The sequence below is a fragment of the Mus caroli genome, unplaced genomic scaffold (assembly GCF_978045245.1).
Source record: "Mus caroli unplaced genomic scaffold, Mus_caroli_1 scaffold_8, whole genome shotgun sequence".
In the NCBI taxonomy this organism is placed as follows: Eukaryota; Metazoa; Chordata; class Mammalia; order Rodentia; family Muridae; genus Mus; species Mus caroli.
This window is the reverse complement of record NW_028227263.1, coordinates 47,778,714-47,802,872: the sequence shown is the minus strand read 5'-3', so window position 1 is coordinate 47,802,872 and position 24,159 is coordinate 47,778,714. Positions and strand designations below refer to the sequence as shown.

Sequence of the window (24,159 nt, the reverse complement as noted above, 5' to 3'; positions counted from 1 at the left end):
CACTCTCTTCTGGCTTCCCTGATCCCCATGCACATACGGTGCACAAACACACACTTGGGCAAAGCATCCATACATATAAAATAAAAATAAGGAAATCTTTTTTTTTTTTAAGGAAGCCTTATATAGAAGAAAGGGCTGAGTAAATGAAGCAGAAATGTCTAATTCCACTGAAATAGCCTGAGTGTGAACATTCTGTGTGTCGAGTGTGTACTGAACACTATGCAGACACCACATGGAGTGTCAAAAGACAATGCTCCGATTCTCCAAAGGCAAAAACTCAGTTCCAAGAAATACATTTCAGCTATGATCAGAGCCAGCCAAGATTACAAAAATGGTACTAGGAATAACCATCTTAGAATTCACTATATTAAATGTCTATGTTCCTATGAAATATTCTATTCAACAAATCAGTGTTGAGTCCTAATACACATATACTGAAAAGTGATAAGTTCTGTCCTCAAGTATTTAATTGCAAATGTCTTTAGGCAATTATGATGGTTTACATATAGTGATAGAGCAGCAGGCAAAAACACATCATCTGGTTTGGAAAAACAAGCTTTAATCAGGAAAAGAAGTGTCTCTGTAGACAGCGGAGGGATGAACTCCTGCAAAAGGAATAGAGAGCAAAAGAACTGAAAAGATTCCTCATTACTTCAGGAGCTTCCCGTAACAATAACTACTCGTAAGAGCTTTTACAGCAAAGGCAGCAGTGAAATTATCTGTAGTGAATAGTCAGTAATTCAAACCAAACTACTAGCAGAATATAGACAGAGTGCCAGGGAAACTATTTAAATATTTGTAGATATAAAGCAAAGTCCCTATCCTCAAAATGATTAAAAGCAAAGTCTAAAAAGGATATGTGTATGTTAGATAGATGACTGATAAGTAGGCATATATTATGAAGGTTTTACTTCACACATGTAAGAGAACAGAGTAAAAGGGAAACAGAAGTAATCTGTGGTCTGACTAAGAAAACCCTTTAATCCTAACCGAAAGAGTTATTTGCTAAAACCCAGTAACTGACTGTAGAGAGTCTGCAGAGTGCTTGAGAATGGCAATGCCATAACAACAAACAAAAGATCAGAAGGAAAAGGTGGCTTGAGAAAAAGACAAACGATTTGCATTTCAGGTTTACTGTATGTTTCTGAGACATGAAGCTAGTTTTGAGACTAACTTTAAATCCTGATCCTTTCGCCTCCACCTCCTTAGTGCTGAGATGAGATATGTGTGTCCATGCCTGACTTAAAAACACACGATTACAAAGAAAGCATCCTAACTGAGGAAATATGACAAGCAGAGCTGGACAAGATGTCGCAGCAGGTAAAGGAACTCACCACCAAGCACTGTAGTCTAAGTTCAATCCCTAGGATCCACATAGAAGGAAGAGACCTTGAATCCTGCACACTGTGGCCTGACTTCCACGCATGCCCCATAGCATGTGTGCAAGATCTTGCGTGCATAGGCATACACACAAATTAAATAAATACAAATTTATTTAAAATGTAGCATCTTTTTTTTCGTTTTAGACAGGGTCTTACCATGTAGCCCTGGCTGACCTGGAACTTTCTATGTAGAGTAGGCTGGCCTTGAACTCAGAACCACCTGCCTCTGCCTCTTGAGTGCTGGGATTAAAGGCAGGTGTCACCACACCTGGTTAAAATGCAGTAAAAAATTTTAATATAACAAATATTTCTGACATTTCAAGTTTTATTTGAAGCCGAACTAAAAAGCCATGCACAAACGTAGGAGGTGGCAACACACAAGCCTGCGGCTCTGAAAGCATTCCCTCAGCCCCACAGCATCCCCGCAAGCAGGTCAGTCACCGTTAGAACCTTTACTTCCTTCCAAGCTTCCTTTCAGACTTGTTGGCAAATATGTTTATGAGTATCCTGAGATAGCTTAAACTCAATCTAGTTCCTGGTGCTATTTTTTGGCAATATTTTATTGTAGGGTTAATTCCAGTGACAGAATGTATAATGAAGCTGGGCAGTGGTGGCACTAGCCTGGTCTACAGTGCAAGTTCCAGGACAACCAAGGCTACATAGAGAAACTATGTCTCAAAAACAAAAAAGAAAAAAAAAAAAAAGAGTATAATAAAATGAAAACAAACATGAAAGCCACAGAAAACAGAAGATGTATCACACTACTTTTATAAAACTCTAAAATAGGCGCTTTTAAACAAATCAGCTACTCAATTATACTTTAGTCATAAAGCCCACACAAGTCAGTTAAGTTACAGCTCAAGAAGCAAGGGAGGGACAGCTAAGGAGTAGCAAGCATTTGCCTGCTACTGGTACCTTAAGTATATCATAAGTGGCCTAGCCCAATTTCCTTTTTTAAATGTATATAAATATTTTGCTTGAATGTTTGCCTATACACAACGTGTGTGCCTGTTGCCAGGAAAGCACAGATCCCCAGAGCTGCCATGTGGGTGCTGAAAACTGAACCTGGGTCCTCTAAAAGAGCAGCCATCTCTCTAGTTCCCTAATTTCCTGATAATTTAAACATTTGACATCTCAGATTGAAACAATTTATAGTTGTTTCTAAAGAGACAAAGTTTTAAGCTAAGGACACTTTTAAAAAATTGTGTGTGTGTGTGTGTGTTTATGTGTGTGATGGAGGGAGGGAGGGAGGGAGAGAGAGAGAGAGAGAGAGAGAGAGAGAGAGAGAGAGAGAGAGAGAGAGAGAATGCAGCTGCCAAAAGAGGCCAGAAGAGGGCATGAGGTACTTGGCACTGGAGTTACAAGTAGTTGTGACCCACTTGACCTAACTGTAGAGTTCTGGGAGCCCTTAAGCTAATGGGTAAGACCTCTTTGGAGTAGGATATCAGATATCCTACATATCAACTTTACATTATGATTTGTAACAGTAGCAAACTTTTAGCTATAAGGTAGCAATGATTCTTTTATGGTTCCAGGGATCACCACAGCATGAGGAACTCTATTAAAGGGTGAGAGCATTAGGAAGGTTGAGAGCCACTGCTCTAAGCTAACAATTCTTACAGAGGGTATCTTCTCTAGACTCTGAACCTCAAAGACATGATAGTAACCCAATAGGTGAAAGAAGTCTTTAGTCAAAATGCTGTCAAGGTCCACCTTCATAAGTGTCACCAGAGATGGCAGTGCACAGGTTGTGGCTATTTTCTTTAGTACAGAAGCAGCACCTAGCATCTCCCACACAGTCTACCTAAAACTACACACATATTTATTACTAGTTATTTATTACTTTAAAATGTTTTATGCTCATTTTTTCATGAACCCTAAGTCTTTATTTCTTCAGTTTCTTCTAGGGTATCTTTTTTTCTGTGCAACCTCCTCTTCTAAGCTAGGAACAATCTGATTCTCTCCAGTGATGGTCAATCAGATGTTTGGGGCAAAGGGAACCCTGATATAGAACTCAATCTGACCCTAACTTCTGTAAGTCCCCTGGCACATCTTGGGTAGTTCACCTGTTTATCTGAATGCAGTTAGTAACTGAGAATCTACATGTAAATCCAAGGGTTAAGAATTACTCTCTATATTTGAAGTGATGTACAGAAAACAAAAGAAAGCTAGCACTCTCTTTGAGCTCTTGAAGCTGCAACTAGACCCACTGCTTGTCCTGGGCATACGTATTAGCCCCATCGTGGTAACAACACAATGGCACACATTGCTTTTATAAAGTGGCATCTTGTGGGTGGCTGGTAGCTTTTCAGATATAACCTTGATAGCCTGAGCAGTTTCATGGGCATTCATTCTTGATCACCAAAACTTTAACCTCTTGATGTGGGTGATTTTATAGGGTCTTATGGTCAAGCCATTTTTATACATTACTCAAATCACTTCTGGGAAAAGCTAGAGATAAAATTAGATTTAAAGGTTACTAATTTTATATTTAAACATAAACCCTTGATTTAAGGCTCCCAAAACCCAGAAACTTCAGTCCAATCTACTGTCTTTGGGATCTATTTATCTAGTATTTTTAACTCTGAGAGAAATGGAGTTCAACTTTATAACCAACAGCAGGTTACATTAGTGCATGTGTATAGCCAAATACCTTCAAAATAGTGATACAAGTTTACATGCAAGCTTAAAAGATTGTCTCCCTCAAAGTACACTCTTCAGATAGCTAAAACAAGGTTACGTAGTTGGAAATCCGGAATGGGATATTAGCAGCCGATACACAAAAGCTACAATTTTATCTGATCTACATAAAAGAATTTTGCAAAGATTTCCTCTGAAGGAAAACATTAGTGGCCTACAAATACATCTGAAAGTAACTGCTTTAAACACTATATTATCAGATGTAAGCCACAATGAGAGGCTTTTTATTTAATTAATATTCATTACCAAGACACTGATGATCCCTTCCAAATTATCTGTCACCTCTTTCATTGAGTACAGTGCCTCAGGCTACAGTAATAAATAAACCAGGGCCCTTATAATCTAAAACAGCATATTCATGAATATTCATTTGAAACCAAAGATTCAAATGATGAGAGTAAATCTTTTTCCCAATATACCCAAGAATGGCACGTGGCTAATGCCACTCTCCACACATGGGGATGACATTAGTTCCTTGCACAAACATATGCTTTAGCATTAGGGCTTGGTTTTCTCCCTAAATACTTGTTGAAAAGAGCTGCTATAGGGGAAAAAAGAAGCATTAGTCAAATTTATATATAATGGGTATCTTATCAATTACAGTAAGAAATAATTGGGAAACTAGGCAGCTTGACTTAACTTAGAATCCAGAAAAGGCATGTTTCTCACATACTCAGTTAGTAGTATCCCAATATAAGTAAAACACAAAAAAAATTACGTAGAGCAGCAGCTTTCAACCTTTGACCACAACTCCTTTAGAGGTCAAATGACCCTTTACAGGGGTTACCTAAGACACAGATATTTACATTAAAATTCATAACAGTAGCAAAATTACAGTTATGAAGTAGCAACAAAAGAATTTTATGGTTGGGGGTGACCACAATGTCAGGAACTGTATTAAAGGGTCACAGCATTAGGAAGGTTGAGAAGCACAATGCTAGAAGTCAAATACTGACTGCATGACTTAATGGGAGTACTGCCTCATGTCTAAACTTCCTATGTAAAAAGGGGACCAAAACCAAACCAAAGCAATCCACCTTTGGGGTTTGAGTGTTACGTGAGATGTATAATGAGAAGGCTTCCCATTTGCCATGGCTCCTTATGTCATAATTCCTCCATCTCATGTACAAATCATTCTAGGTCCTGAGGAAACAGTGAGAAAGATGAGGACTATGCCACCAACAGCCATGACCCACGCAGAAAAAGAAAAGGTCACAGAGAAATATAAAATATCAAAAATAAAACGGGCAGGCAGGGCCAAGCACACCTGTGGTCCCAGCACACGGGAAGCTAAGGGAAGAGACCGACAGGATTCTGAAGACAGCCTGGGCTACAGAGTGAGAACCTGGCTTAGAACAAAAGCAACAAAAAGCATACCCAATTTTCGAAGAATCCGTTTGCATTCATCCCTGCTGAGATCCAAAAGGGTTGGCCACACAACAGGCATTGCTGCTTCTGTCTGGTAGCCCCAAAGAGCTTGTCCTCCCTATCAGAAGAAAAACAAATCCCATTACCAATGTATACGCAAGGATATAGAAAGCCTTCGACTGGCTACAAAGTAAGATTGAAAAGAGAACTCATACCACTTTCATCCCACACTCCAGCTCCTGACAAAGGAAAGAAACCACCATTTGAGAGCACAATGACCCAGCTCATACTAACAGGGGAAAGAACAGGTTTTAAAGTCAAACACTTCTTGGTACCAGTTCCAGCTTTACAACATAATTAGTTGTTTCATCCTAGTGAATTGGCCTCTCTGAACCCAATTTGTATGCCTTTATTTAAAAAAAAAAAAAAAAGTAATCCCACCAAGTTTGTTTCAAGTATTATTTAGGAAACAGGGCAAGCCAAGTTCTGTCATAGTGGCTGGCATATGACTTGCCAAACAGACTCTACCACCTGTGCAACCTTGGACAAGTGATTTGACCTCTGCCAGTTTCCTTAATCATAAGTTAGGAGATAAAATAAGAAAACGGTGGAGCATGTCATTTGGATAAATGAAACTCAATAACTCTTTTCTCAAGTTTTGGCAGTAAAAAGAGTCATTTTCACCAGTTAGCAAAAGTTTAAAAGCCTAGAATTTCGCACTGTGAATCCCTTGGTCAAACAAAACTACACTACAGGTTGAGAACTCAGTAGATCTTCCTTAACATCTGTTAAACTGATAAATGGATGGTCAGCAGCAGAGTAGAATGAATGAATGAGCCAGCCTAAGAGTCAAACACTAAACCGATATGAGTCTTCAACTGCGTTCCAGGCTCTGGGCTGCTAACTCCAACTCTTGGCTTCAAGTGGAGCCCCCTTCCCCCTACTTCCCATAGTCCTCTGAGCTCAGAACCAACTCTGAGCGAGCCAAACTGGATGGCGCGCCCCAGCTGGCAGGATGACATAAAGAAAGGGGGTGGAGAGGAGGAAGGGGCAGAGCCAAAGGAATCCGCTCGCTCCCCAAGCCAGTCCCCGCCTCCCGGTAGAATCTCGGAGGCGGCCGGCGACCGCCCGAATCGGGTACCACGTCACGGCATCCCAAAGCATCCCCTCCAGGGAAACCCACGGCGGGGCCGCACAGCAAAGGAAAGCCGGGCAGCAGAAGCCGGAGCGTGCTCCGGGCACCCGGGTCGCACCGACTCGGTCCCCCACTCAAGTGTCAGCAGGCAGCCCGCCCCGCCCCCTCTCTAAACACGCACTCGCTCACAGCACCACAACAAGAGCAGCCCGCGCGGCTCCGAGCGGGTTCCAATGTCAAGCCCGCGCCCCCGTGGCCAGCAGCCAGTCTTGGGAACCCTGGCCAGCGTCCGCGCCTCGCGCACTCCTCAGCGGAGACGACAACGGAGAAAAAGCGGGGGCACGGGCAGACAGTCAGACAGCCCGGAGTCGCCCCGGGGCTCCTAGACCTCGACCTCCGGCGTCCCATCACCAGGCATGCCGGAGTCGCCCTCAGTCCACTTGAGGGAGCCCCGCGATCCCGTTAGGAAACAACGGAGGATGGGGCTGACCGACCCAAGCCGGGCTCCCCGTGCCTGGCCAAGCGCTCCCCTACCCTGGATAGCCTGCCAGCTTTTCCCAGGACCCTGCCTGAGAGACACCCACCTGCCCGGCCTTTCGGGGCTCATCTAAAAGGCTCCTCCGCCAAGACTAGGGGACACCAGGAATTAGGTTTGTTTGCGGTGCCTCAGAAGGGGCAAGATGGCGACAGATACCAGAGCGCAGGCGCAGGCGCGCGCGGCTCGCCGGGAGGTGTAGTTCGCCTTTCCCGCCTTTTGAGAAACGAGCACTCAAAAGCCTCCATTCGTCCTGTCCCTTTTCCTCTGCCTTTTGAAAGGAAAGGGCGGACAACGCGGGTCCTAGTGGGAGTTGTAGTCCGAGTCCAACCTCGCTCCTCTTTCTCTCGCTGCTTGCTGGTCTGCTTGCTGCGCAAGGAAGTCTGGGAGTGTAGTTCCTTTCGGCTTCTACATTACCCTCCAGTCTCCAGCTTCGCGCGCCTATCCTCCGGCCTTTCCCAGCCAATCAGCTGCTCTTTCGACTGTACGTGTGGCGTCACACGTAGCGGTTAATATGGCGTCCGTAATTGGAGCTGAGCTTCGACCTTTTCCCTCTAGCGAGGGTAGGGATGAAAAGAACACAGCTTGGTCCCTGATGCCCTGTTGAGGATTAAGATCTGGTTCCGTAGACGCTTGGGAGTAGTCATCAGCGTCTTCCAGCCACCCAAACGACAACTCAAGAAAGGTTATCCACTACGGAGAGAGAAGACCTCACAGTGGTCCGTACACCTTTCTCGGTGTTAACGAGTTGCAAGTGGAGGAAAGGAATCCGAGCGGTCTCAGCTTGGGGTTACGCCATGTACGAAGTAGGAGAGGTAGTGATATCGCGTGCAAAATCTGACAAAGGGACGAAGGGATTTACTTGAGGCACTACGACATGGTAGGTTCACCATCAGCCTTTGTTATTATTTAACCACACAATGTTGTGGAGGCCTTGTGCCCCTATTTTACAGATCTATAGGGACCCAATATGATCCAGGACCCAAACGATACAGGAACTCAAAGTTAGTTTCTAGTATTATAAATCCCATCGAATTTTGTTGTGTCCTCCCTCTAAATAAAGAACTCTGGTAGCATCGGATGCAATGAAAGTGCAAATCTTGAGGAATTGTTAGTGTGCAGCCTTCTGTTAGCAGATTCCCGTGAAAACTAGGGTAACCACTGGGAGGACATCTAGCTCAATGGCAGATTGCTTGTCAAGTATGTGCAATACCTGGAGACCTGAATCGGATTCCTAGCACTAAGGGATGTTAGGATGGACACACGAGAAAAACTACCCTGTGGGAATATTAAGATACACACGTGAATGAAAGTTTTTTTCCTAGTTCATTATGAATTACATTTATAATCTCAGCACTGTAGAAGTGGAAGAAGATGAGGAATGCAGGGTCAAACTGGACTGCAAGAGGCACTGAGACCAAAACAAGAAAAAAAAGTTTTTAAGTAAATTGTGAACTACTGCATAAATATGAGTCTACTCCTGCTCCTGAATGGAGCTGTAGGTTAGTCAGAAATAAAAAGGACCATTTCCTATACATCTCTCCTGGCCTTCTATCGCACCCTATTTTGAAGTCAGTTTCTTAAGAATACCTTACAAGGGGCCGGGCGTGGTGGCGCACGCCTTTGATCCCAGCACTCGGGAGGCAGAGGCAGGCGGATTTCTGAGTTCGAGGCCAGCCTGGTCTACAAAGTGAGTGCCAGGACAGCCAGGGCTACACAGAGAAACCCTGTCTCAAAAAACCAAAAAAAAAAAAAAAAAAAAAAAAAAGAATACCTTACAAGATAGTAAATTAAGCCTTCTCGAGACAGGAATCAAAGGTGTACTCCACCACCACCTCACTGGTAAATTCAGTTTTAATAGATTTTGTAATTTAACAGACATTCTAGGATTTGACTCTTGCAGCATCTCCATGAGACAGGTGTAATTAAGCTACACCGACCTATAAACGGGAAAGCACAGTTGTTCAGGAACTGGTGCACTTGAGAGGGTTCACATAGTAGAACCCTGTTTCCAAAGAGCTGGAGAAATGGCTCCGTGCTTAAGAGCACTGGCCTCTCTTCCAGAGAAGCTGGGTTCTTTTCCCAGCACCCATATGGCTCACAACCATTAATTCAGTTACAGGAGTACCTTAGGCACAGGACACATGTAGTCCACAGACATCCACGCAGGCAAAATACCCAGACACCGAAAGTAAATCTTTTAAGACAACAACAAAAACTTGACTTTTACAGTAAGTCAAAAATAAGTGACAAATGATTAGAGTTGACCCTCCATCTCTTACATAATAAGTCCTTACAACTGTCACATATATCCCTAGTTAAACATAAGTCCTTGGTACGGGTTAAAAAGCACCCCTAAGGTCCCACATAAGTAGATTGATAAAACAAGGATTTAAGTTTTGGCAGCCTGGGGTTGACGAGAAGGTTCAACAAGTTAAGACACGAGTCTTGCAAGCCTGGTGACCTGAATTCAATCCTCCAGTGATAGTGGGAGAACTGGCTTCACAGAATTTTCCTCTGATCTCCAACATATACACATATACACACAATGAGAAAACTCTTGTTATATGTAGGGAGCTTGGTCTTAGAGTCTGTACCTTCCGCCAGTAGTACCTCTCAAGATTTAATGTTAGCAGGAACACATGAAGGTAGGTCTTGGTAAAATGCAAGGTTTGAATTTCGTAGTTTGGGGATAGGGCCAGATCCTATTTCTAAGGAGCTCTAAGTCAATGCTGCTGACACTACATACCACTTTACACCTTCCCTTTCTCCTAGCCATTTTCATTAGCTGGTTTTTGTTTGTTGTTGTTGTTTGGAGTCAAGGTCTTACCATGTATCCTAGGTAAGCCTCAAACTTGAGACCCTCCTAAGGATTACAGGTATGAACCAAAGTCCCTAATGTCCTCTCTTAAGCATCAGACTCAAACTACAGCTCTCCCTTACATTGCATAAAACTTACCCTGGCCCTACCAGTCCCATGTCTATTTCCATGCTTTTTTTTTTTAACAAGTAATTTGTATTTTTTTTTCCCTTTTCCCTCTTCCCTTCTCCCTCTTGCCGGCCCTGCTTGCTCCAACCCATAGGCTGGTGTGTGTTTGTTTGTTTGTTTGTTTGAATTTGTTTCTCATTACGAATGGTTATGAGCCACCGTGTGGTTGCTGGGATTTGAACTCATGACGTCCGGAAGAGCAGTCAGTGCTCTTAACCACTGAGCTATCTCACCAGCCCCTATTCCCACATTTACCCTGTTAAACAGAAAAAGAAAAAAAAAAAAAAAGAGTTATGGTCATTTGAAAATTCCCTGGCTAGAAAAGAAGCTCTCTATGAAGAGGGACCAACCAGATATATTCATTTTGTGTGTGTGTGTGTGTCTGATGCACAAAATAATAGCTATATACATACAGATTTTTCTATTCTGGTTGCTTTTCATATATTAGCTTCCTTAATACAATATCCTGATAGTAACTATATTACTCATGGTTCTCTAGAGGAACAGAACTGATAGAATAAATAAATAAGTATATATATTTATATACATGGGATTCATTAGAATGGCTTACAGGCTGAAGTCCAGCTACTCCAACAATGGCTATCTTCCAACAGAAGGTCTAGGAACCCAGTCATTGTTCAGCTGGAATGTGCATGGCTCAGCTGGTCTTCAGTATATACTCTAAAATCCCAAGGAAGAAGGCCATAATGCCAGTGAAGGAATAGACTGGCTAGAAGAGCAACCTTTCTTCTCCCTGTCCTTTATATAAGCTGCTAGCAGAAGGTGTGGCCCAAGTTAGAGGTAGTTCTTCCTACCTCAAATGATCCAGATTAAAAGTGGGTCTTCCAACTTCCAGTGATGTGGTTAAGAAGAAAATCCTTCACAGGTGTACCAAGCCTCTTGGGTTTTAGTTAATTCCAGATGTAGTGAAGTTGACAACTAAAAATAGCCATCAAGTAGCCATTTTGTGGCTGAAGAAAACCAAGGTACAAGTTAAATACCATGCATAAACTGAGAGATTAGAAAAGTAGCAAAGCTATGATTTCAGAATTAACTCCCGAGAGGGAAGTAAGACCTGCTAGACCTTAGTGGTCACAGTTGCCTAGTCTGGGAGAATGCTTAGGGGCAGATAGAATACCTGCCTTAACTATCCCTTGCTTAACTAAGCAGCTAAGTGAGTATTCAAACTGACTTCCTCAAGATCAGAGGCCTGCTGTGGGAAGAGAGATGTAGCTCGGCAGTATAGAGCACTTGCTACTCTTGCAGAGGACCACAGTTTGCTTCCCAGTACCCATGTGATGGCTCACAGCTACCTAGAACCCCAGACCTGGGGAATCTGGTACCCTTTTCTGAACTTAGGCACCAGACACACATGTGATTCACATACATGCATGCAGACAAAACACACAAACACAAAATAATCTAAAATGGGAAGAGATTTTTCTTTTTAATTATGTGTGTGACTCTGTTGTGTTTGTTTACATGAGTGCAGTGCCAGTGGAGGCCAACAGAGGGCATTTAACCCCTTGAAGCTGGAGAATTCAGTTAACTGAATTCTGGTCCTCTGCAAGACTTAAGTGGTGAGCCATCTCTCCAACCACAACATGGCTCATTTCAACATTTAAGGAGAAAAAGAGTCTAAAGAAGTAACAGCAGGACTGGCCTTCTGGTTACTGTACTTTCCACTGTGCCATCCTGCCCTTAGACACTTACCTTAAAGTATGCCAGTCTAATGCAGCCAAGGGATATACTGAAAACTGGACTATTGAGACCAAAATCAGCAAACTATGGAATAATAGGTCAAGATAAGTGGCTTTGGAGACTGAAAAGAAAGAAAACAAGGTAATTAAGTGATAATTATAATTAACATTTCTGTAATCAAATAGTATCCAACAGCTTCAAACAATCTAGAGTGGCCTCTGAAAGGACAGTGAGACATCTGGCCACTGCTTCATCAACTACATCCATTCACCCTCAGCATCTTCTGCTTCCTAAATAGCTGGCTTCCTGGTTTTAACAGACAGGTCTTAGCACTCTGTGAACTAGGCCATTTTGCAAATCCTCTTCTTCCTAAGATGCTGCAGAACGTTGCCCAGTATGCCACTGTCCTGCCTCAGCTGTCAAAATTAGCTCTCAGAAGCAGCTCTCCTAGTTACCAACAAAATAAAGCTCTAGTTGTTTGCCAGCAGACCCACCATAGTTACAATTCTAACCTCTTCTAGACCACTGCCACCTCTGGGCTCTGTCTTCATGTTTGTCTAGCACTTAGTTCAAGTGCACTGCCTCCCCTCAAGTCCCTTCTTCCTTCTCTGGAACTAAGTAAAAGCCAGCATTCATCCACACATCTAGACAGTTCCCCGATGCCTTAGCTTTCACCATCAAGCAAAGCTGCCCTGTCTAGTCTGTCACTCTGAGGAGGAGCTTTGATGGTCAGTCTACTGTCACCAGCTTCACCAGCTTCATCTGCCCCATTGTCCCCTCTTCTCTTACACCGTTGTAAAAGTCTTTCATCATTGCTGCTGCTGGCCAGCTCCTCACTTCAGTGCCAAATCTTCCACTCCATTCTACCAAGCTGTGCCATTGTAATCAGAGCCCAAGCTATTCCACATTCTAAGCAAACCTTTTTAATCCAGGTTTCTTATTCCTTCACCCTCACCGAACCTGTTCAACTTCAGTGACATCTGCAGGCTTCCAGGTCAGTTCTGCTTCCTCTTCCTGTTTTGACTTTCTACCCAGAGCCCCGCATCATTTATTTCAAACTCAGTCTTCTCCCCAGTTTCCATTTTGTCTCTGTCCTGTCCTCCTAAGACAGTCTTCAGCCTTACATAATTTTCACCAGTTTGTTAACCATTAAGTGCTTAATTATCTTGAACCCCAGTGTCTTGAAACAATAAATATTTTGTTTTAATTCAGTTTTTAGTTTCTGAAAAACTCACAAGTTACTTAGCTGGGTGATTTTGGGTGGAGGAGGACAGGCAAGGTTGAGAAGGGGTTTCATACTTCAGGCTCGCCTAGAACCCACTACATAGCCAGCCTGGCCTAAATCTCTGAGCAGTCTTCCTACTTCAGCCTCAAGTGGTCCGATTACAGGAATGATATTGGCAGCTGGGTGATCACTGTGGTCATATTTGAAAATACCAACTTCCATGGTCCTAACTATTTACATTCCTGGTTACCAGCCAAAACTAATCACATCCCTTCCCTCCCACACACCCTCACTCCTTCACTCAAAATTTCCAGTCTCTCTTCATTATAGACACAGATTTCTGTGTCTGGTTTCTCTTTCTCTTTCTCCTCTCCTCTCCTCTCCTCTCCCCTCCCCTCCCCTCCCCTCCCCTCCCCTCCCCTCCCCCTCCCCCCTCCCTCTCCCGCGCTCTCTCTCTCTCTCTCTCTCTCTCTCTCTCTCTCTCTCTCTCTCTCTCTCTCTTTCTCTTTCTCTCTCTTTCTCTTCAATTAAATAAATAAATGAACCTCGTGTGTGTTTGCTTGTGTGTGCATGCATGAGCACCATATTCACACATATGTACTGGCATGCTACACATGGAGGACAACTCAACTTTTGGAAGTAACCTCTTCACCCTGAGTTCTGGGGGTCAAAGGTCCTCGGGCATATGTAGAACACATTAATACCCTCTGAGCCATCTTGCCAGCCCAACCTTACTCTTGAGGACCACATTTTTGTCATCTTAATCTGATCTAGCTACATTCCCTCAAGTACATTTACTCTCAGGGTAGCAAACTGTTCTGTTTGTCTGATGGTCAATGACAGAAACGAGAATAGAATGGTAACCACAAACTTGTGTTCCAAATGGGGGATAAAAGAAAACAAAGAGCCAGGACCAGCAGCACAAGCCATAATACAACCCGAAGCCTCTACCTCTCTATTCCTGGGATTACAGGTATGCTCCACCACCCTGAGCTTCTACTATTTGTAAAGATGTTGAAGTATACTGTTACGATATTAAAGGGCCTGTTGTTTGTTGAAGCACCATGGTGAATCTGAGCTCTGTATAGAGGGTTTTATAGTCACACCCTTAGATTCATCTTTAGACTTTGTTACTGGATTTCATCTCTACCTGCAAGCTGTTTCATTTTAACATCATTTGGCATCTGGAAAAACTAGGAATGAAAAACAAAACCTCTGTATTTTAACAATTACCCGGGCCAGGTCTCTTGGTCTTGATGGGTTCTTCTTTACTTCCTCAGGGAGCCGGGTAGTACTTGTAATGCCGCTTGGAAAACATCAGTTAGATTATCCCAGCGTGTTAGGTACCTTTTCAGTTTCCCTGCCATCCCTAGTAACCACTAAAGTTTCTTCTCCTGTATACTTAAGATTCACATTCATCCCACTTCCAGGAAGAGATTCCTCATTTCCTTTATGCTCTCACAGATGCCGTGCTGTAGAAACCTCAGGCTTCTGCTGACAACCCTTTTGAAGCCATTAGGTCAGCACTAAGACCAGTCCCCAAACCATACTTAAAGTTCTGGTATAACATCTTACTCTTGAGTCCCAAAATTTGACCTGCAGATCAACTACTACATAACATCACCACAAAAATTTTTGGTAAAAACAGTAAGATTTATTTTCACTCATGAATTTGCAATGTGAGTAGGACTTGGCAGGAGTATTAGCCATAGTTGGAAAGTACAAATTGTTAACAATCACACCCAAATTTAAACTCCGTTCCAACTCTTTAAAACAAATGCTTTTCTTACTGTATCAATATGATACCGTTGTCCTAGATGGATGAATATTAAATTTAAAACCCACAATGATCTGTGTGCAGAAGAAGAGTTAAAAGAGAAAGGGATAATATGAAAGCAAGCCACATAACAGAGCAGCCAGACTCCATTATATATATATGCATGCTGAGGCCCTGCATAGCAGTTTACACCTTATACTTGAGAGGCTGAGGCATGTGGATCTCTGAGTTCGAGGATAGCCTGGTCTATATAGTTCCAGTTCAACAAGGCTAGCCTCAAACTAAATATGTAGCTGAGAATAATCTTGACCTCCTGATCCCCCTGCCTCAGCCTTTTAAGTACTGAGACTGCAGGCTTGAGCCACCACCTCTGGCTTGCAGTCATATGGTTTCATTTTGGTTTGGTTTTAAGATAGGGTCTCACTTAGTCTATCTAGCTTTGATCTTGCTACAAAGGTGAGAATGACCTTGAACCACTGGTCTTCCTGTCTCTGTCCTGCCTTCCTGAGTGATGATATTACATTTATGGCACCGTGCCCAGCCTTATGTGATACTGGAGATCCAACTCAGGACTTCATGCACACTAGGCAAGCATTCTACTAAGCTAACACCAGCCCCCAAATATCCAAGATCTTGAGGCAAAGGACATAAATATTAGCAACCTCAAAAAGTAAAATGGGGGATGTTAAGTCTTAGTAGTCCTCCGCTGGGAGTGCTGGTCAGAATAATGTGGGTAACACTCTGAAATATCAGAAGAGTGGTGTACAGCCATGGAGGAAAACCTTAGGTGGTCATCAAGGTGGTATCTCTGCCCTAACCGTTTCTATGTCTGTGACTTCCACTCTACCTCGTGACAGAGTACTGGACTTAGTAACACAAGTCATTGCCATTGAAGCCACAGTGGCTTAAGTGGCAAAGCACTGTCTGTGCTCTAGACCATGACTTGACACTGATTAATGGCTTGATTATCTGACAGCCAAGGAGGATTGCAAATGAAAATAGAAACAAAGATATAGTCTCACACATTGAGTTTTTCACCCTACTTCATTTTAGGGGAAAAAAAAAAAAGGATTTTTTTTGAGGTTCTCACAAGTGCTAAAATGCCTCAGGTGAGAGGCTGATGATGATAGTCTGCAGTTACCCAAGGCGAGGTCCAAGGTGGTTCCTAAAGATGGAAATAATAACCCTGTCAGATGGGGGAGGGGATGATAAATCCAAACATAATACCCAGCTTGTCTTCACCTCAGAGAGTTTCCAGCTGCTTGTGGCGTTATGCTGTGACTTGCCAGAGATGAAATGCAAAAAAAAAAAAAAAAAGGCTGCACTCGAGCCAGCTGGAGGAAAAGCTTGGAGGCATATTCTCTTTCAAGAAGTGCTGAGAACCTGTGAAGTCTGCAGAGAAATGGTAGAAGGTGTCCTTTTTCTTGTCAGTTCCAATTAAGGTCTTCCCCTGGCAAACCCCAGAGTGCACCGTTGTTTCCTGAATGCACTAGTGAAGATCAGGTCAGGCTCCTCTTGAGTTGAAAAGGCTTTGTTGTGATGCTGTGGGCTTAAACTTGTCACTTTAAGGTCAGTAGTTCAAATCCATCCCTCACTGAAGGTTACCATAATAGAGGAACACAGGCTTATGGTGAGCCCAGGGAGTATGCATTGAGACTTGGTTGTGGGAAGGAAATGAACCAAATGATGTTCAATTGAGTATGTGCAAACACACACACACACACACACACGTGCATGCACACATGGCCTACCCGAACACATCACGAGGCAATCAGTGGTAATAGCAGTTATTCCAGCAGATCACAATGAGATTGACAGTGGAGCCTATGACCTTGGGAGCTTGGAGTCTGTTCAGAACAGTGAATCATGGCATTAATGAGCAGATGGCGAGTTGAACCTGAGAAAGCAGTACATGGGCATATTGTCCAGCACCTTGCCTAAGCTTTCTGTAACAGGCCTTGCACCTTCCCCCTCTCCAGCACCCCTCCATTCTCACTCCAACAGCAATGCCTTTGTCCTTTCCCTTCTCCCAAGTCCTTATCTTTTTAAGTGTAAGAAACATTACATATTAGTCTTTTCTGCCTTAAAGAGTAAAACTTATTGACAAGGTATTCAGATCATTTTATCTCTCCCACCTTGTAAGACATACATGGAAATGTTTCTGCCACACACAATAAAACTTTTGCTTATATGAAATAAGTAAGTGAACTACCCTCTTTCCCTCATTTTCTTTGCACTGATTCTTTTTAAACAAACCAATAGAGACAGACTTCAAGGTCAGATCCCAGCCAGTGGGGAAAAAGATAGTCACCACCAGCATCAGACTAAAAGCCGAGGAACCTTCCTGTCCAGTCCTGCTTGCTAGCCTGGATGTGCTCTGGTCTACTCATTTTGCAAATCTTTTTACACTGTGTACATGCAGAACCAATAGGTCAAAAGAGAACATCAGATCCTCCTGAAACTGGAGTTCTAGAGAGTTGTGAGCCACCCAGTGTGGGTGCTGAGAACCAAACTGGGGTCCTCTGCAAGAACAGCAAGTGCTCTTAACCACTGAGTCATCTCTCCAGCCACTGATCACAAATGGGAAGTAGGAAATGTTTGTAGAAATCAAAAGAGATCTGAATTTGAACCCGAAATCTTCTGTTTTGAAGCCTTTTGTAGCATGTTATATCACCTCTCTTGTGCCTTACTTTCCTCTATATGAAATTTTCTGTGCTGATGATTAAATTTAGGATCTTATATCTGTAGGGGCTAACACTAGACCACTGAATTACATAGTGCCTGCCCTCCTGATGTGTAAACATTTCTTCTGAAATTAAAACATTCCATCCTAGAGGGCAACTTCTTGACATAGGATGTGAAGGACAGTGAAATAGGGTAATTTAGACAAGATGTTTACAAGGAGGTAAAACAACAGGATGTTCTAAGGAGAGGTAAAACATTCCATCCTACAGAGAAGGTCATTGAGACAGGAAGTAGCAATTCAAAATAGCTTCAGGAAAACCCTGAAACTGACCAGATTCACTAGACCCCTCCCTCCCTAAAAGTATATAAGCCGTAAAAACTGCTAAGAGGGACAAATGGACTCTCAGCCAAGGCCAGCCACCTAGAAGAAGCAGAGACCAGACTAGCACCTTGAAAGAGTACAGACCAGCAGAATTGACAAACAAAATCCAGCCAAGCTTCCTAGAAGAGGCTCGTGTATCTGTAGGTTGTGTAGTGCACTCCAGGTCTCCAGCTTTTTAAACTGTTAGCTATGTTGGGGTGGGCATGGGTGATACAGCTGTCTTGGAGTCACTTCTATTCCTGTAAGTAACCCCTCAGCCATATTCTTGTAAGTAACCAATAAAACTCAGTGGTTCATGAAGTTGGGCTTTGGTGTCACCCTTCCTTTGGTCTGCCATCAGCTCTTTATCTGAGGTAAGTAAATATTTGTTCATGTCTCCTCAGGAATAGTGTCACATAACACCTCTCAGTATGGGATTAAAAAGGGAAAAGGGTATCCTGTGGTAAACCCTGTAAAGTTCCTAGCTCATTGATTGGTACAAGGTAGACTGTTCGTGGGTAAGTGTTGATTTTATTCACTCATCTATGAAATCCAGCTTAGTGTGAGTATCAATCCCCCTACCAGTCCAGTCTTCATTATTTCTTTCCTTCATTCCATAACGTTATCTACTTTAATCCCATACTGCCTTGTGCCTTTTCCCTAGGTCTTTAGGTGGGTGTGTGCCCCTGCAGATGAAGGCCAGAGTTGATACCACTTGTCTTTCTGTACCACTTCCTACCCTAATTGAAACAAGCTCTCTCACTGAGCCTAGAGCCTACTGATTCAGACAAACTGACTGGTCAGCAAGCCCCACAGATTCCCCTGTCTCCCCCACACACACCAGGATTATACACATGTGCCACCACGACTCACTTTTTAATATGCATGTTGGGGACAGATCTCGAGTCCTCATGTTTGTGCAGCAAACACTGAGTTGTCCCCAGATCCTCCTAGGACTTCTCCTGGGCCGACTGCTCCTGGAACTCATACCATTATGTAAGCTAAACATGTCTCAAGGGAGTCGCTCAAGCAACCAGCAAAGGGATTGTTTTAGGAAAGGCATCTCCTGAACAATTGTCTAATTGAAATAACACTTAATCCTGCTTTCTAGGAGACAAACGAACACGTCTGTCTTCTCCCAACATAGTGCTGAATGGTGCACGCAGCAAGGAAGAAATTTCCCTACAATTAAGTGGCTCACAGTTGATCGCTGTCCATCCAGCCCAAATGCTCAGAGCCTCTCTTTCCAGATGGCTTTGTTTCTTCCACTTCCAGGCTAGCCAGACCAGAGAACATTCCTATAATTCCCATGAGAACATTCTTATTCCCAAAAGGGTAACCTGATACATCTTTTTCTGCTGATCTGATTACAGAGTGAAATACATTCCTTGGAAAAAATGTACAACAGTGAAGTTTTCTTTTCTCTCTTTTTCCCCGCTCCCCCCCCCCCACAAGTATAGAAGGCTCTAGAAGGTGAGAAAAACTAAACCCAGAAGAAAAAAATCTGTTGTACTGCAAGCAATGGAGAACACATGTAGTCAGCATAACAGATGTCCTGGGTTTAAAACCTCAGAGCCTATGTCATAAAAGACTCTATATCTTAAGAAAAGAAACAGAACCAAGAAAATAGATAAAGGACTGAGGAAATAGATGGCTCAGTTCGAGAACCTGAGTTCAAAATCCCAGAATCCATATAAAAGCAGGACGGAGTTGCATTCATGTCTGTAATCCCAACAACCCATGGCAAGATCAGAGACAGAGACAGGCGAATCTTCTAAAGAAGGCGGGCTAGCCATACACAGCAGCAAGCAACAGGCAGACCCTGCCTCAAACGAGGTGGAGATTGTACTCTGATTTACACACACATGCTGTAGCATGCACATGCACACACACACACATACTCAAGTGCACATGCACACACACGCTAAAAATAAAACAATATAAATATAAAATCAGGAGATCTAAGAAGCTCCTACACCCTGTGTTCTTTTAATGGTTCAGAACTGGGAGTGGTCATCTAAAACCTCAATCCAACTCATCCAACATTTTGTGACATCCAAATTCGGGGCACTAGGGTTCCAAAGATCCTGGTGAAAGCAGACTTTTCATCTTCGTCTACCATTCTCTGTTACTAGGAAAAATCATAACGTTCAGCTATGGGCACACAGCCATGAGTTAGGATGTATGGACTTTAAGAATTCAGACTTTGTGGCTGGAGAGAGAAGACTCAGCAGTTAAGACTGTGCCATGTGGGGTTGGGGATTTAGCTCGGTGGTAGAGTGCTTGCCCAGCAAGTGCAAGGCCCTGAGTTCGGTCCTCACCTCTGAAAAAAAAAAAAAAAGTAGAAAAGAGGAAAAAAAAAAGTGCTATGCTTTTATAGATGGCCCAAGTTTTGTCCCCACCACCCAAGTTGGCTGTTTCACAACTGCTTAACTCTAGCTCTAGGGGATCCGACGCCCTCTTCTGGTCTCTAAGGGCACCTGCACTCACATGAACAAACCTATACACCAATACACACAACTACCAGGAATCCTGACACCCACAGTTGTGGATACAGCTAAAGAAACGCTGCTCCAAAGGTAGAGGGGAGCCTGGACCAATGGAGCCCCCGACAGACAGACACCAGCAGAATTCAAGAGTGCCCAGATTACATAAAAGGGGTCTCAATAGACAAATCGGTGGAGATGACTTAAAAAAAACAAAACAAAACTGTAGATTGACAGATAAATGTCTGGCATCTGGCTGGAAGTCACTAATGATGAAGGGAATCCCTCCAAACAGCCCTGCTATTTTTTGTTTGTTAAGTCTGTGTCTCACTATGTAGCCCAGGCTGGCCTCAGACTCAGGTTGATCCTATCCCAGCCTCCTGAGAGCTGGGCTTACAGGGATAGGACATCCCTAAGCAGAGCAAGGCCTAGGTTCTACCCCAGGTTCTGTTCTCATCCTGATGTGTGACCGCTTGCTGGTAAGTGGCGTTTGTGGACTTTGGTGGGTCAGGAGGCACCTTCCTCCACAGGCTTCACACCTCTCTCTGCATTCATCACATTGTTCACAGATCTAAAACTTGTGAATTCCTTCTCATTCGCCAGCCTGAGATTCCTAGAGAGGAGCAACTTTCATAGCCTCTGTCCTGAAAACAGAGGTAGGGAATACGCCAACAAGGTAAAAAATGGTTTGATTGGTGGAGGAAATGGGAATGCAAGCAAGACATGTGGGATAATCTTCTTGTACATTCTATGAAGCTGTGTCCCTGTCCATCCTCACCTGCCTAAGGCGCCTTGGCTTGGTTTAGTAAAGAGCGGATAGCCTACGGCCAGGCAGGAGAGGGTAGGCGGGACTTCCAGGCAGAGACAGGAACTCTGGGAAAGAATCAGGCACGGGGGATTCGCCAGCCAGACATGGAGGAAGTCACATGTTGGACGAATGGTGACTGAAATAGAGGAAATGGACTACATGGCAAAGATGAAGTAGTATAAGTGGGATATTACGTTATATGAGCTAGTTGGGAACAAGGCCTAAGCATTCAAAAATAATAAAAGGTCTCTATGTCATTTTTCTCAAGCTGGCAAGTCAAGACGGTCAGGTGATAAGACAGACTTGGAGCTCGGGTATTTGAAGCTGTAAGATGGAGGGCAGCTAGTGGAAGGTCCAGAGCCAAGATGATTCAAGCGGGTTCAAATAGCATATTGTGATTGGTTCATGACAGAAGCTAAGGATGAGCCCAGGGTGTCTGGCTGAAGTAGATCCAGAGTATGGTATGAACCGAGAACACATAAAGAGCCCTGACCTTGCAGAGGACAGGGTGAGTACCAGAAGGAAGTGTGTGAGCTGATTCAATGAGCTTGTGCAGGAGGATCCTGGGCAGAGAGGCTCTACAACAGACAGAGACCAGCAATGTTGAGGGTAAAGATAGGAGCCATCAGAGCCGTGGGGGTGGGAGTGCAGGCAGGTTGGTATAGATGGAAGAGCCAGCCGAGACAGAGGGAAGTAAACAAGGGGGAAGGCCTAAGATCAGAACGTGAAAGCTAAGAGCTTAGATCCACCCAGTAGGACAGAGGCTGTAAATTATCCGCATGCTTTGGCGTATATGCTTTGCTTGCCCCCAAACAGGGTTTTTCGAGACGGTTTCTCTGTGTAGCCCTGGCTGTCCTGGAACTCACTCTGTAGACCAGGCTGGCCTCAAACCCAGAAATCCACCTACCTCTGCCTCCCAAGTGCTGGGATTAAAGGCATGCACCACCACTGCCCAGCTACCCAAACAGGTTTTAAGAGGTTTGTTTTGCTAATGTTTCAGATCTGGGTTTGGCCACCCTAGGCTCTCATTCAGGTTGTCCTGAGGCCTGTTTGTCCTACATGCTACGAACAAGTATTTAGTGACTCCACAGACTCACCACACCCTTTTGTCATGTGCTTGTGTTCTTGGTTGTTAAGAAGAAATATATTCCCTAGTATCAGTGTCTCCCTGTGGCTGACACAGAGGTCAAACCACCACCACGGGCATTTCAGGAAATGGGGAACAGCAGGCCTCTGTGAGGAAGAAATGAGGTCTGTCCTCCGGGAGACAGCAGATTTCTCCTAAGCCTGTTCCCTTGTTCGCTTGTTTGTCATCTGCAGGGTTGCTGTGTAAAACGTGATGACTTCACGGGGCACCTCACTTTCATTACATCTCACAGTGCTCACAGAGCATCAGGAAGGAATGTGCAGGGTGGGCTAGTCTTAAAGGTGTAGAAGACATGTCTGGCCAGAGCCTGTGGAAGAGAGGCCAACACTGACTCTCAGAGCCTCAAGGAAGTGATGAATCAAATAGAAAGAAATCGAAAGGACACAGAGAAAGGGTTTGTCCGGACCCCAAAGGCTGCTAATGGCCAGAGCTCTCTGCAGCCAGTAATGCCACAGGGGAGATGTAAGAGCAGATCTGCCCACACCCCTATCGAGGGCCAAAAGACTGAGGTGCACTTAAAGACAGGGGCTTGAGAGCTAGCCTAGCTGTTCACCAAGAAGGTCGCCAGATCCGGCCACTCGCCTGCTAGCCATCTCTCCTCACATCCTAGCACTGCCTTTCACATCTAAGTATCTGAGCCCTCCAGCTCTCCGAGAGTCTTGGACTCAGCTTTTGTACTCTGAACAGCTAGTCAGAGGAGGCTGCCTCAGCCCCACGGGGACCTCCTGTCTTCAGCGATGATTCTCTGCAGCCCAACTCCGGCAGTCTGGCCTCCTCTCCCCGTGTAACTGATCCCAGTCCTCTGGCTCTGTCAGCACCTCTTCTGTGTACACCATGACATGTGTGAGCCCCCAGCTGGGCGGCAACCCTCAATGAAGTGTGAGTTTCCTCCCAGCTCACACACTGCCTTTCAGCAGAAAGCCAGACGCCTGGGACCAACTAGTCTTAGAAACCGTGCTTTCACTGGGGGATCACGGAGAAGAGCTCCCCTAAGCCTTCAGATTGACATCCCCGCTCCACATCTTCTCCCACAACCATGCTGCTTATGCCTGCAGAATTAATATATATAACAGCACAATGCTGTGTCATGTTTCAAAATCCTTCAGTGGCTTCCCCTTTTCTACAAAATTCAAAGCAAGCTATTTGTGTTAGCATGTGGCACCTTCCCCAAGAAGACCCCAACATGCTTCTTATTGGCTTCCCTCACTCCCACCACTATCAACAAATGCTCCATCTGGAATGGTGCACATGGTTCTCAGGCAAGGAGCTTGCTTGTCTCACCTCTCTCCTTCCTTCTCGCTTGCCAGGTATAGCCCTGTGAGCCTGTAATCTCAAGGCTAGAGAGGAAGAGTCAGGCAGAGTCCTAGGACTAGCTGGCCAGTTAGTCTAGCTGAATCCATGGCTCCAGGTTCGATGAGAGACTCTGACCCAATAAATAATGTGGAGATTGAAAGAGACAGATAATGTTGAACTATGGCTTCTACCTGCACACATAACCATGCATACACACACACACACACACAAGGGAGAGAGACAGAGACACAGAGACATACCTGGGTATCATCTATTTAATTATTTGGGCATGTGCTTTAGAACCTAGACCACAGAGGCCAAGTAACACAACACCAGGGAGGGCCTGGCAAAGATGTTCAGAACTATTTATAAGAATGATTGTGCCCTCTGTCCTGCCATATTTGGTAGATTGAGAAAAGGACCTTCCTGGTAGCTCATGCTATCTTAGCCTCTTCCGCATAGGAATGGTGTTTAAGTTGTCATTTTGTCCATTCTTGTGTTTGATGACAAGAATCTCTTTAGAGTGTCCCTAGTGAGGACATGGTGCCAAGTCATTTCCCACAAGGA

The 24,159-nt window shown here is 44.1% G+C and overlaps 1 protein-coding gene and 1 long non-coding RNA gene across 16 annotated transcripts in view; one reads left to right on the top strand and one right to left on the bottom strand.

Annotated features, from left to right (window-relative positions):
• Positions 1-7,276, bottom strand: part of Emsy (EMSY transcriptional repressor, BRCA2 interacting) — a 68,079-nt gene extending 60,803 nt beyond the window's left edge. For 8 of the 15 annotated variants that reach the window (XM_021166920.3, XM_021166921.3, XM_029479317.2 and 5 more), the window contains exons 1-2: positions 7,170-7,276; positions 5,460-5,568 (exon numbers count right to left, since the gene is read on the bottom strand). In XM_021166920.3, coding sequence (XP_021022579.1) covers positions 5,460-5,529 — 70 coding nt within the window. In that variant the 5' untranslated portion in view covers positions 5,530-5,568; positions 7,170-7,276. Of the gene's footprint in view, positions 1-5,459; positions 5,569-7,169 lie in introns of those variants that run through there. The other 7 variants (XM_029479320.2, XM_029479319.2, XM_021166924.3 and 4 more) reach the window with 2 other exon arrangements.
• On the top strand, positions 7,266-23,592 carry LOC147002929 (uncharacterized). Its single transcript, XR_015047846.1, has 3 exons — positions 7,266-8,000; positions 20,914-21,020; positions 22,473-23,592. It is a non-coding gene; the product is annotated as an uncharacterized LOC147002929 (long non-coding RNA).
• The last annotated feature ends 567 nt before the right edge of the window (positions 23,593-24,159 follow it).